The sequence below is a fragment of the Eulemur rufifrons genome, chromosome 25 (genome assembly GCF_041146395.1).
Source record: "Eulemur rufifrons isolate Redbay chromosome 25, OSU_ERuf_1, whole genome shotgun sequence".
Lineage (NCBI taxonomy): Eukaryota > Metazoa > Chordata > Mammalia > Primates > Lemuridae > Eulemur > Eulemur rufifrons.
In genome coordinates this window covers 16,700,059-16,714,542 of record NC_091007.1, presented here as the reverse complement: position 1 = coordinate 16,714,542, position 14,484 = coordinate 16,700,059, and the positions used below count along the sequence as shown (strand labels likewise).

Below are 14,484 nucleotides of genomic sequence, written 5' to 3'. Positions count from 1 at the left end.
ATCCCCTGGGCAAGGCTGCCCCCAGCTCCAGCAGCCTCTCTGCTCCGTCCCTGAACTTCGCCAGTGTCTGCCAAACCCTCTTGGCTGCCAGGGGAAAATTCCTGCCTTCAAGACAAAGGCTCCATTATCCAACAGACCCAAGGTTGCCTAGGTATGGGGGAAGGTGAATAGGTATTTATTCTTATCTTCATCTTACTTTGCAAAGCAGAAGCTATCTTTCCAGAGTCCTGAACTTCACTCATTTCCTGCAAAGCACAAAGGAGAAATTCCACTCCTTGCCAGGCTCCTGGGTGAGTGTGATTGGTGTTGAGAAAGCGCAAGTTCCTCTAATTCAGATGGGAAGTCCCAGCCTGGGGGCGGTGTGGCAGCCTTAGGCATCTTGACATTGTCCTGGCCTAGTGTGTTCCTTGGGTGGGTCTCACCCCTGCGGGTCCCCTGGGGCTTCTTTCTGCCTGACACACACACAAGCGGATTTTCTGTGGCCGCCTTCTTTCATTAGAAGAATAAGGACCCTGGATTATAATCCAAGTATACAAATTATAATGTTAAACATTAATATTGATAATGCAAATAGTAATGGTGTTTTTTTTTTTTTTTGAGACAGAGTCTCACTCTGTTGCCCAGGCTAGAGTGAGTGCCGTGGCGTCAGCCTAGCTCACAGCAACCTCAAACTCCTGAGCTCAAGCGATCCTCCTGTCTCAGCCTCCCGAGTAGCTGGGACTACAGGCATGTGCCACCATGCCCGGCTAATTTTTTCTACATATATTTTTAGCTGTCCATATAATTTCTTTCTATTTTTAGTGGAGATGGGGTCTCGCTCTTGCTCAGGCTGGTCTTGAACTCCTGAGCTCAAACGATCCGCCCACCTCGGGCTCCCAGAGTGCTAGGATTACAGGCGTGAGCCACCGCGCCCGGCCTTTTTTTTGGACAGCTGGGACATTGTCTGAACCCAATGTGCTCGGGGCATCATCTGTGATCGAGGAGGCAAAATCAGGGCACCTTCTCACATCTAAATCCTTATGATTTATACACTCTGTTAAAGGTCCAAAAATAGAAATACAAAAAGCAAAGCCAGATAGAAAGTGACTGTCCAATACAAAAAAGCGAATGACACGTGGCAAAGGTAGAAAGAATCCTTCTGCTTTTGGAAAAGCGGCGCACTGCACACGCCGAGCCCCTCCCAAGGTGGCGGGAACAGCCATGGAGGTGTTGGCCACCTCGTCCCTCCCTGACCTGGAGCCGTTCCTACCCTTCTCTGGGCTGCCAGACAGGCGGAGCGGAGCGGGTCACAGGGCACACACCCCAACCGTCCTGGCTTCCGGGACTGGGGAGGAGGTTTGCCAGGTGAGACGCGGTTCATTCTCTTGCCACGTCCTTCCTGCCTCTTGGCTGGAATCGCTAATCCCAGTCAGTTCTGAACGTGCCCAGCCCCAAAGACAGCGTGGACTGCACTGACTCTTTGGCAAATCCTCCATGTTTGCTATTAAACCAATGAAGTTTCCCAGGCCCAGTGTTTTTACAAATCAAGACCAGATTAATAGGGAATGCAGGGCAGATGTTCAGAGTATAAAAATATGCACATGCAATAATAAAGGGGCATCAGAAACCGCCTTCCGAAGCTTACCCAGAGATCTTTCTTTCGTCTGGTTGGTCGACCTCACCACGGGAAGGCTTGCTCGGGTCCGGCTGCCTCTGGAAAAAGGGCTTGGAGCATCCCCCTCAGACATGGCTTCCAGAGAATCACCGGACGTCTCTGATAAATGCTCGATCGGGTCGGGAGGTTGAGGACTGTGAGACAGTTTGGGGCTTCTTGTCTGCAAAAAGCATTTTAAAGACAGTGAGAAAACAGATTACTTTTAATGACGCCGAAAACATTTTCAGGGCTATCTCTGCCAGTCTGGAAAAATAATACTGCCAAAGGGTAAAAAGTCTATCAGAAGATCTGGACAAAGAAGGACAGAAACTAAAGACCCAATGTGTCAAAGTACCAGTTGTGAAAGTTACTGAAAAAACATCATATTGTCCCTGCATCACCCATGAAGATTTTCATTGCTGGACTTCTGTGGTACAAATGCCATTTCGAACGGGGAGTTGAGGACAAGTCACAGTATAAGAAAGAATGATGGCAAATCAATTCCTTTTGCCAGACAAATTCGAACAGTTGCTATCACAACAGATAGGTCTGTGCACTTTCTATGCACGCAAGGGGGATGATGGCCTCACAGCAGAGTAGACTGAACACTCAGTCCTTCAACGTCTTAGAACGAGACTGTTTCCAAAATCAGTAAACTAAGATTGTGAGGGAGATATTTATATCACAGTTGAATTTTTTTTTTATTTTGAGGCAGAAATCCCATAGGTAAGATTATGTCTAGCTTTGGTTATTACTTACCTTGCCAATCAGCAGAAAGTATCTATAATAACTTGAACCCACACAGACAACACATAATTGAATTTCTCTCTTAGTTATCTAGCCTGTTATGGCAGGGGCTGAATGTATAAAATGCTCATAATCCATTAGCCAGCAATAGTCCCTGAACATGACTATCAGGTGAACACTGTGGGGGACTCAGAAAAACAGACACCATGTTGGCTGATGTCAAAGAGTTGCTAAACTAATTGGTGAAATTCATGAAACACAACAAATAATACAACACAGTGTATAAGTGCAAATTATGAACTGTGTGGTATATCCATTCATCTTTCAGCAAACACCTATTGAGCAGCCCCTGTGTTAGGTACTGGGTACAGAATGATGCACAAGACAGACACGCCTTCTGCCCTGATGGTGTTTACAATCTAGAAAGAGGACATAAATTAATGACAAATTAAAGGTGCAATAAGAGCGTGCAGCCCGGACTGGAGGTGGTATGGTGCGTACGGGTGGAGAGTCGGAAAAGTACATCAACTTTGATCTCAAGGAAGACGAAAGTTGGGGAGAAGGGACAAGCCAGAGGGTAGGTGTGAAGAGAGAGAAAGGCATTCCAGGCACAGGAACGGCATGTGCAAAGTCCCTGAGGCAGAGAGAAGGGACATGCATGGGAGGCCTGGTGGGACAGAGACCAGATCACACCTGACCTTGGAGTCATCATAATTCTCCATTTGACTCTAGGGTCACAGAATGTCACTTAAGTATTTAGACACAGAAAGAGGAAGGAGGGGACAGGATCAGAAACATAATTTAGACGATCACTCAGGCTACTGTGTGGAGACAGGAGATTATACACGTGGAAGAGCAGAGAAAGGGAGCTGGTAAAACTTTGGGGATTAGGCTGACCCTGCATCATCTCAACTTTCTCCTTCCCCATGCCCCAGCCCTGACTTGCACGAGATGATCCCAGGCACCTTCTGGGAGGCAAGCTGGCCTGAATTAATCAGGCAAGTGAGTTTTACTAAGATGGCAGCCGTGCTGCAGGGCTGGCGGTGAGATGCAGGCCGCCTCCGTATCCCAGGAGCTGGGTTTGTGTGTTTGTTTGCACTTCCTTAATTTCCTTTCAATCTTCCTAAGGCTGCCAAATGCACTTTGAAGTTAAGTGCCAAGGCACTTAGCTCTTGAGGCAGGGCCAGCTTCCTAGGGGAGCAACCAGTGTGCTCACCCAGGGCCCTGTGCTTGAAAGGTCTGTGCTTGGTTTCATGGTCTGCAGCGGCTTCTGGAACAAGGTACCCTGAAAAGTCTGTAGCCCATCCTGACTCAAGGCCCTGGCTGTACGTCTCTTTCAGGGATGCCCCAGGGGGGCCTGATATTCCAGGGGAACTCCTGGAGCATGGGATGGTCAGCTTCTTCCCGTCTTTCTTGCTAAAAGCACAAGGAGACCAGACCCCTGTTGGCAGAGCACCATGGCACTATCCAGGCACCCGCACCTTGCCACACCTTTCAGGGTCTTCCCACAGAGGGAAACGGGATAAGCTCAGTACTTCCTCCCCTGTGTCCCTTTGGGGACATGGCTCCGGGGAGATGCCTGGGTGTTCCACAGGAAATTCAGCTCAGCTTAGACACCAATATCACAGCCAGAGAGGACACCCATAGACAGTCAAATTATCTCTTTGGGTTAATTTTTCTGTTTAAGTCCCCAAAGTGGTTTATTCCCAGCTTATTCTTCATCAAGTCTGTTTCTGTTATGGGAATCTGGTTTTTGCACATGTTACAAGTATTATTTGACTAGGAAAATCATCCCTAAATCACTGCCCAGTTCACAAAGATTTCGACAAACGCATGGGCTCCTCAATGAAGCTTCCTAGTTCCTCTGCTCAGCAGCATCAAGCCGTGCTGTCCTCATCCCAGACAAAAAAAAAAAAAAAGAAGATATATTCAGTTTGGCAAGATAGCCAAGGAATAACATTACTTTAAACAACATGGCCACATTTACAACCTCTGCTGTTTGGTCATCTTTGCAGCCGAGGGCAGACACGACACGTCTGATGAGTTGTCATTTCCACTGCAGAAGGCAATAATCCTTGAAGAAATCAAAATGCAATCTCTATTTCTCGTTCAGGGTCATTGTGGTGGTGTGTAGAAAAACAGAGATGTAGGCCTAAACCTTCTTTTTCCCCCTAACTTCCTATACATAACTATTCAGCTCCAGACATAAACTACTCTCGCTTTTTCTGTCATTCACTTTCTCCCTGAAAACCATCACTGCATATTAGCAATCTCCTCACACGCGGCATCCTCCCCTCTGATGCCAGCTCACCGCTGAGACATCATTTAGCTCAGAGAAATGACAATGGAAATTGCTGACACTTGCGCCAGATACTCTGTGATTTAATATATTGGAAAAAAAAAAGTCAGAAAGCATTTGGGACACGACCTCCGCACTCAGGACAGTACTAGGCACAAGGGGCTAAGTGCTGTGCACGGTTCTTGAGCTCACCAGGCAATGGAGGTACATTCGGGGCCAAGGACAATACACACACAACAGCTGGACAAAAAGCGCCAAGCGGTGCACACCCCGAGTGCAGACGGCGCTGCCATTAAAGGGTGGGCCAGGAGAGGAGGAAGAGTGTGGGTGGGGGGTGCCGGGGGTGGCCCTGGGCAGAGCGACAGAGCGCACGGCCACCCACTCCCGGCCTGGTCTCCCCTGATTGGACAAAGCAGCAGCCCTGATCTTGGCTGGACCAATCAAATTCCCTTCTCTGGAAATGACCACCTGGGACACGGGATCTATCAGTCGGTGACTATGAAGAACTGGAAATGTGACATCATTTGAAGATGTGGCTGAAATGGGTAAGGAAGGTGACACAGAGAAAGAGTCTAGAGAGAGGACGGAGCCGGGCTCCCACTCCTGTTTCCAGCAGCTCTGAGGCCCTTCCAGTGAATTCCTCTGACCGATTCCATTTTTGTGTGCACAGAACCACCCACAGACACCCATTCCGGCTCCTCCAGCCCAGGCTGCTAAGGCGCCGCACATGTGTATCGGTGATGACCGTGGAGAAAGCTCCGCTCTCTGGAGCTGTAGTTTCTATTTCGTATCTCATGGACTAAAATTTCTCAAAAAGATACAACATGGGGGTTACACTATAGGGATGTTGATTTCATTGGGCAAAGTGAGAGGCATTAAAAATACCTTTCTTCTCTGTGGTACCATTATAATCACAAGAAAGGAAAGATATTTTAATACTAAATAAAGGAGGCAGTATACTCACACAATGTCAGATTTGAAAAAGTGTTTATGTTGGAATTACGGTTCTCATTTTGCCTCAAGTGAAACCTTCTCTCGGGCATGTGTGGTCCACAGCGTGGGGTTTGAAGCCTCCACCCTGAGATGCCCTAGCTGGGGGGAAGCAGGAGATGGGAGGAGCGATCTCTGAGCCATCTGAGCAGGACTCAAGCGACCCTAAGACTGGATTTCCCTCCAAGCTCCACGGAGACCCATGACGCCAATCTCCCTCTGTTTCCATCACAACCTTCTAGAGGGTTCCCCAAATCACTAGATGACCCAAACTTGCCAGCCCAAATGGGAAGTCCTTTGGGGTCATGCACGGAGGGGGTAGGCTGTATAACCTGAACCCCACTTTGTCCTTTCTAGTCTTCTCTTCTTGGAAGAGGACCCCCTGCCACCGAGGGATGCTGGGGAGACAGGCTCCGCGCGATCCCCTCTTCTTGTGCCACCTACACAGCCGGCTCTCCAGGAAAAACACCCTTCCTAACTCGGGGCCGTGGGAAGAGATGAAGAACTAACCTATCAAGTGCCTGCCGCGCTGTGCCCGGTGACTGTCACGTGGTAATCCCATTTCATCCTCCCTACAACTTCCTAACACTGGCTACTATTGAGAAAACAGAGCGGCTACGCAGCTTGCCCCCGAAATGCTAGGAAATGAAGGAACGGAGATCAAGGGTGTAGGATTCCAGCCGACATCCGGGGATGCTGGCTCTAGATCAGTTTCTACCAAAAACTGGTCAACGTATAGCCTCACTGAGCCACAGTTTTCTCATCTGTAAGGCCAGGCATTGAACTACTTGGTATCTAAGATCTCTTTCAGAACTAAAACTTCCTAATCCGATTCATAAGACACACATCGCACAAAGAAGAAAACATCATGTCACCCCCTAAAAATGAGTTTACTGAGATTTCCTTCCAATTATTTACCCTGTACTACTCTCCAGACGTATGTAGCCGGGCAGTGCTAAGATCTAGCTTTGTGCATTTACGTCCTCAAGTGTATGCAACATAGTTGCGCAGCATTAATTTTTAAATGACTGCCACGCTTGCACTTTATCATCATGAACAAATATTTGCTGAGATGTTCGCCATGTACACTATACCTTACAAGGGATCAGATTTATTCTTACTCTTTGCAATGCTATTGGATTTGGAGACTAAAGCCAAAGAGAAAAGAAAATTAGAGCTAGAGGCATGGATGATGTTTTTTTTTTCCTTCCCGCTTTCAGACCCTTTAAACTCTAAATTGACATGCCAAGGTTCAGAAAAGGATCCTGCAAATGTAGCTTTACGTAATATATTAATTGTCAGGAAACCGCGGGGTGTCTGCCTAGCCAAGGTATTCGCTTTGCTTGAGATTACATTCTATGGTGAAAAGAAAAATCAACATTGCCTTAATGAAGTTTTACTTCATCCTAATTAGTGCCCAATTTGCCACAGAGAATTCAGAAATATAACGAAGCTTCCCACATGCAAATGTGTCTGGAATGACTCATTCCTCGGGCTCTTTAATTGACCTGGTTAATTTAGTCGTGACATGCAGACACTTTAACCCCATTTCTTTCGCTTGCGAGACTTTAATTCAAGCCTAGTCAATATCCTGATTTTGATCCACGAGAACTTTTTAGTTGCTAGGTGCCCTTATTAAAGATTCAAGGAACAAAGTATTTAGTTAACAAACAATGGATCATCCATGGACATCAGCTTTTCTCTGTCATTCCTGCTCCATGATACTCTAGCCTCCGGGAGAATGAACTAACTGTCACTAGGGAAGGTCGAAGCTTCTCAATTTGCTTCCAGAGTCCTTTCTACAATCCACATCTTTCTCCCTTCTTTGCACCTTTCTAGTTTTCAGTTTTTGGGTCCTATGCTGAGAACCGGGGATGGAAAGACAAACAGCTCCACCTGTCACACCAGGCTTCCATGATGCCTGTGGTCCTTACATAAACCCAGGTGGCAGCATCAGCTCAGATCCTCCCCCTTCAGGACGGCCACCTGCCACTCTCGGGCAAGTCTTAGGAGCCACAGCCAGGTGTACTCTTGGAATAGCGAACCCCGGTCTCTGCACGGCTGCATGGCTACTTCCCGCAGCTTGGTGGCTTATGGCCAGAAAAACAGAACCTGAGTCAATATCTCCCCAGCACCATTCTTAGCATGGCGGCCACTCTGGGGAACTGAGGACGGCCACGGTTCTAGAATGTCACCTGTGGAAATGAGAACTGCGGTACAAATACAGAAAAGAACTGTAGTTAGTTTTATTACAAGCTTGTAACTTTGGAGCGGGCCTCGCACTACCACCCAGAGACAGTGGTAGATGAGAATAAATCAGCTTTTAATAGAAAACTTGGGCACAAACGCTAATCGGTCTTGCCGTTAATCAAGAACAGGATATAAACACGCAGAAAATTGAGTGTTTAGTGCATATCTGGGTGCTTCATGTGAGCTGTCTGTGGACACATGCCAGGCTTCCTAGTAACCAAGAACTCCTGGGCCTTGCAAGAAGAGGAATCTATATGTACAAACCCCCATTTTATTTTTTATTTTATTTTTATTTTTTTTTGAGACAGAGTCTCACTCTGTTGCCCAGGCTAGAGTGAGTGCCGTGGCGTCAGCCTAGCTCACAGCAACCTCAAACTCCTGAGCTCAAGGGATCCTCCTGCCTCAGCCTCCCGAGTAGCTGGGACTACAGGCATGTGCCACCATGCCCGGCTAATTTTTTCTATATATATTTTTAGCTGTCCATATAATTTCTTTCTATTTTTAGTAGAGATGGGGTCTCGCTCTTGCTCAGGCTGGTCTCGAACTCCCGAGCTCAAACGATCCGCCCACCTCGGCCTCCCAGAGTGCTAGGATTACAGGTGTGAGCCACCGCGCCCGGCCTAAACCCCCATTTTAATGCCAACTTCCAACTCTGCATATCCGAGTTGCTCATAAGCCTCTCCTACCTTGAGTTCTGAAAATTAGCATTTCCCTCCCCCTTCTTGGGCAAAGGGGAAGCATTTTCCCTACTATTTATTTTGATGAATTATCCTTGATAAACTCAGTTTATACCTTGCTTCTTCAAGGCTAATATTTCAATGCTTTCCTCCCTCTTCCACCAAAAGCGGTACCCAGGAATTATTCGTGATTTTCACCTGTGAAAACAGAACGGCGTTTGGTCCTGGAGTAAAATCAGATGATTCAGCAGTTGAGCAAAGTACAACTGTGCCTTTTGCTTCCCCATTTTCCTTCTCTGTGTATATTATTTCATTATAGGACCAGAAAGATGAAAAAGCAATGTTACCAAGTACCCACGAATGGCTCATCTAGAGCCACCCACAGGCATGCATTGCGCTGAGCAAAGTGAGGCAGGTGGGACTCCTCTGCCAACCCACTGTCACTGTGCAAAGTCCTTTCCCCACCTACAGTTGCAAACAAACAAATGACAAGGACACCTCTGTGCAGAAAAGGACTCTTCCTCATTATTTAAAGAAACACCGCATTATACAAATACTCTCCATAGAGTATTATTTGTGTGTCAGATTCATCTTTTGAGGTATTGTTAATCTATCTTGTCCTTGAGGTTGTCAGAAACAAACAAACAAATTTACAGAATGTCTATTCCTGGCCCTAACCTGTCCAGCCTTTGAGTTCTAAGGTCTTCCCAGGGGGAAGGGTTGTGAACAGCATCTTCATGCACCAGGGGCCACTCTGAAGAGTGTCGCCCTAAAATGGGCTCAGAAGGTGAAAGCCTTCAGGAAGTGCATCTGGAGTTGCCTCTAGAAGGGAGAAGGAGGGGTCCCTAACTGGCCAAGAAGAGGGAAGCTGGAAGAGGATGGCAGTTTTGCTGTCAGTGGTGGTGATGATTTTCTTCCAATTGGGAAGACCTGGATTCCATTTGCAATGAATGGCCCCAGCCAGGAGCGTGGACGGGTGCCATGCTTAGAGTGGCTGAAACCAGGAGCTCAAGCTTAGGAGACTTACAGGTCCCCTGCAAACAGGCTGCACGGGAGGCTATTTGCTCTGAGTCCCAGGAAACTCAGAGGCACTTGCTCACTTTTACTGTACCAAACTTCTAAAGATTTCTTATGACTCCAAGCAAGGGGACGGTGCTTCCCCTTCATATGACATGAATGAATTTCTCCATGATTGCTGAAGCCAAACCAGGTTAGTTCGATTTGGGAAAATTAAGAAAAATGACAGTTCCTGTATTAGAGTGTCAGAAAGTCAATCTGTACACAAGACATCTTTAACAGAATAAATAAATCTAGAAACAACCTACAAGCCTGGTTAACACACTGCAATGTATTCGTACTCTAGAATACTACGCAGTCATAATAAAGGTGTTTTTAAGGACTTTTGGGGGTATAATTTAGAAAATGGAAGGAATACACTCAAATATTAGCATGAGTTTTCCTTTGATGATGCCATTATGGATATTATACTTTCTTCCTTTTTCCAAAATGAGAATATATTGCTTTTATAAATCAGAGCATTACTGAATAGTAGTATCTTTAGAGAACAGATCAGAAGGGACGACTTTCTCACATAACATTTAGAATCCAGGAGGATTCCTGTCTATGGCGACCTGAAGGTATTCGTGCCCGTCGCTGTCTTCTCTGGTGTTTTCCACGCGACTGGATTCCAGGTTTAAGGACTTGTCCTTAGAGATGGGCCCTGAAATGAGGACACACATGCACGGAAAAAACACGGGAAGGGAAACACATCTTCATTTTCATGCCATGTCAGATTCGGCAGCGATCCAGAATTGCAAGGACTTCAGTTCCAAAACAAGATACAGTTAATTGGGAAAGACGCGCCAAAGCCATCCGATCGATGCTGGACGTGCAGATTGCCCTTCACCCTTTACAGAGAAAGACTTTCCTATCTGTAGTGCTGATGCTATTGCAGGAAGGTGAGGCAGCCTCTTCACCCTCCTGGATCAGACGTCAACCCGCCACCTGCCTGCCTGGTGGCCCTACCTGTATCATGACATAGACTCTCTTCTGAAATAGCACCTAGAACGGGCTAGCTCAAGAAAATAAGCTTAGCTTGCCCATCATCTCGATTTCTTATCCTACCAAGTTAGCAAATAAGATCATCAGCAAGTTCTATGTCTGGATCTCATGAACTCAAACACCCACCCCTGTCAGACATACGTTCATGCAATTATTATTTAGTGCTGTGTTTTCCTCTTTTATTTTGTTGATACGTTATCTTTTTATGAAGGCATGAACAATGTTGCTTTTAGAATTTCAAACAGGGAAAACGATTTCGCCTCATGAAGAATGAACAAGTATTACTTTGTCACATAACGAGAATTATGTAAAATACCGTGTATGTCACGAAGCTTAAAGCTAAATTTAATGTTCAAACTAATCATAGTACCTATATTTGAAAATTTGCTTCCTTCGAGGTTTTGCCTTTTAATTTTTAGTATATCCACCTTAGGGTAGAAGTCTTTACTGCAAGCTGCCTTGAATCAAAAAATTAATTTATTCATTCTCCCCTTTCTTTCTGGAACAAGAAAGGTATACAGTATAAACAAGCAAAAAAGTTGAATAAGCTTTGGCTCCCACAGTCCTCATTGGCTGAGGTCTGAGCGAGGCAGCAGATGCCTTTGCAATTCAGAGAGTCAAGAATGCACTTTCAAAGGCTCCGGGATAAAAGGTGTCTGCGTGAGGATTGCTGTTATTCCGGTGATGAAAGCCAAAGGACCTGCTTGTAGCTTTTGAAATTTCAAGTAAAGTAAAACCAGCATAAGGCAGAGTGCTAAATACATAGAAGACCTCCGAACAAAAGCCAGTATTAGACCCCTCCTTGCAGCCTAGGATTCAGTGCTTTCTGGAAAGATGTGGGGCCCCAAGCCCAGAGGTGGTACCCCGAAAGTTTAACTGCATTGTTGACAAATCAAAGAGGCTTTCCAGACAGCAAAGGCCCTCAACCCCCGCGAGAGGCTGGGCCACATCAAGGGAGAACTTACAATGTCCTCATCACCCCAAGTGCAGAGGGCCACCAAGCCTTCAGCACTGTGGCCAGACCCTGTCTGTACATCCTGGGAATAGAGTTCACTGTGACTTTCTCACACACACACCATCCACCACCTGCTCAATTTCATTTCACTGGAATGATTTTCAAATGAAAAAAACACACCTTGTGAAAGTTCTAGATTTCCAGGTGAAAGATTCTTTTCTTCCTCCAGTCCTGCTATAGGAAAAGAGGACCATGGTTTGCAAAGATGGACAGAAGACAAGATTGAGAATGAAAGGACTTACTGCTTTTATTGTGTTATTTTACGAAATGCCAACTCCAGTCCTGCCATTTACTGGCAGCGCGGCCCTATGTGAAGCCTTTCTGAACCTCGTTCTCGCTTATATAACATAATCAGATAGAGCTGCAGTGAGGAGTAACTGAGAAAAATGTACAGGACAGCAACTTATAAACCATAAACGATGCAAAGCTTTTAGCTACGCTTACGCAGTAATGCAGTATTCATCTTGTTAGGGTGGTGCTAGATGGCTCAGCTCCCTGCCATGCTTGGGCTGTCCCATGTCCTGTGGGGTCCCACGTGAGAGGGGACCCGCCCTTTAATAGGTCCGCCATGCCTTGGTCTTGTGAGATCGGCAAATGGTCACATCCAACTTCAAAACAGATAATTTGACATCAACAGAGGATCTGAGAGTTCCTCATTTATTAGAGGAGGAAGAACATCTTCAGTTTCCAACCTGAACCTTCCTTCTATCCCATCTCCGAAAAACACCGCTATAACTGTAACTTATTTGTAAATGCTAAAAAAAAAACAACTTTGAAAAAGTTCCCAGAAATCCAAATATTTGCTGTTATGCTAAAAAAAAAAAAAAAAAAAAAAAGGAAAAGGAAAAAGAAAGAAAAGTCAGTACTAAGGAGTTATTTGTTTCAAGCATAAGACAAACAGAAGAGTGGGAGGGGGTCCCACACTCTGTACGATTTATGATGGAAGAATCCCACATGGGTGTCAAACCTGTTCTGGAAGCAGGAGGATGGTTAATGGCAGGGCATGACGTTGTAGGGAAGGGCTCTGACCACGCCATTCTTTTCTGTCTCTGCATATATATCTATTTAGCGTACAGTACATGTGCCAGGAAGTCATAAAGATGGCTGTGTTCTGCATGAATTGTAGAAATGTGAAAATGATTAAGAACTGGTGGAAAAAACTTAGGATGAAACCCGTCAGAATTAGGATGCTGTAGGGCGTGACGATGATTCTCTTTAGAATGTCTAAACATGAACTTCTGTGTTTATTTGTTTGGGCAGGAACTTTCTAATTTGAGCTTGTTACCCTAAAAAAAGATCAAAGAGACTGATTAGGACGGGAAGGTGACAGGGTCAGCGTGGTCACTGGGGACTGACGGATGGGCAGGAGGTCACCTTTGTACGGAGACCAGACGGCTGGCCGTTTCCTAAGCACAGTGTGTCTCAGGCCTCACCATGAAGACCGAATGGTTCCAGCCTGAACGTGTTCAGGGGACAACAGAGAAACAGTCCATGTCCGGGGGACAAAAAGGACGTGGGTGGCTACGTGGCACAGCATCATTGGGCACAGTTATCCAACGCTGAGCAGAATGGCTAGAATCTCCCCATTCCCTTCCTCCCAGTTGTAACACTTTCAACTGACCCAACCTAAAATAGAGGACACGGAGATTTATGGGCAAATAAACCCAGACTCTGGGGCCTGAAGTCAAATCCCAACTCTGCCACTACCTCGCTGTGTGACCTTGGGTAAGTTACTTAACGTCTCTGTGCCTCAGTTTCCTCATTTGTAAAATGGAGTTCACAGTACACCTGTCCCCACAGGGCTGCTGTGAGAAGTTGATCCTTCTAAAGCACTTAGAATGGTGCCTGCTACATAGTAAGGTCTACAGAAATGTATTTGTTCCCATCATCATCATTATCAAAAAGTATATAAGTAGAATGATCCGGACCAAATATTGGATATATTGGAACTGAGTGAAGGAGAGTTATAGAGCTCTGGGATTTCATAATGATGCTGCTTTCTGCTTTTCTTCCCTGAGTATTCTGCCTGAGTAAGCCAACAAGGATGGAGTCTCTTGTTAGAGAGGCCCCACTTTTCAAACGATTGTTCAAAGATCCCTAACTTGCTGTCACATATTACTGCTGACTCCACAATCCAATCTGTGGAAAGCGAATTAAACATTTCCGAGCAAGCATGCAATTAGTGTTCATTTTAATATCAACGCCCATAATTTAAAAAAAAAAAATGCACACGTTTCAGAATGCTGCAAGCACTTGGCTTTGAACGTTTTGAATCAGGGCTTGGGGTAAACAGAAAAGAAGTCCAGGCATCTGGTTTAGTCGCTGACGCTGATTAGAATGCCACACGCAGTTGAGTCAAAAGGCGCACGATGAGGTACAAGTCAGTGCAGAAAAAGAAAAGGGAGAGTACTAACTCGCTGAGATGATTCAATTTTCATCAAGTACCTTTGAATGTCAAGTTCTGCCTGAAGAGAGATCAGCATGCACTTCAAAGCCTGTGGACCAGGAGGAAAAGAGAGAGAGAAAATAGAAAAGAAAAGTGGTGAAAACACGAAGGGGAAAAGAACAGGTTGACTGCATGGACCATTTATTTGTTCGTGACGAATACGTAGCACAGTTAACCCCTCTCCCCCACACAGAGAGAAAAACTCGTGGCAGTTCCATCCTTATATTTTAGAAAGAAATGTTGAAAGCAAGCCCTAACTAGCAATGAATTTTCCCCAAAATCTCCCGCCATGGGTGCATCTGAATTCACCTTGGATCATTAGAGAAATGTGTCTTGTTGACCCACTGCCCCTGAGGTGACTTCCTC

At 45.8% G+C, this 14,484-nt stretch overlaps 1 protein-coding gene across 5 annotated transcripts in view; it reads right to left on the bottom strand.

Annotated features, from left to right (window-relative positions):
• Positions 1–14,484, bottom strand: part of KIAA1217 (KIAA1217 ortholog) — a 294,522-nt gene that overhangs the window by 147,506 nt on the left and 132,532 nt on the right. For all 5 annotated transcript variants that reach the window (XM_069458968.1, XM_069458974.1, XM_069458969.1 and 2 more), the window contains exon 3: positions 1,625–1,814. In XM_069458968.1, coding sequence (XP_069315069.1) covers positions 1,625–1,814 — 190 coding nt within the window. The remainder of the gene's footprint in view (positions 1–1,624; positions 1,815–14,484) is intronic.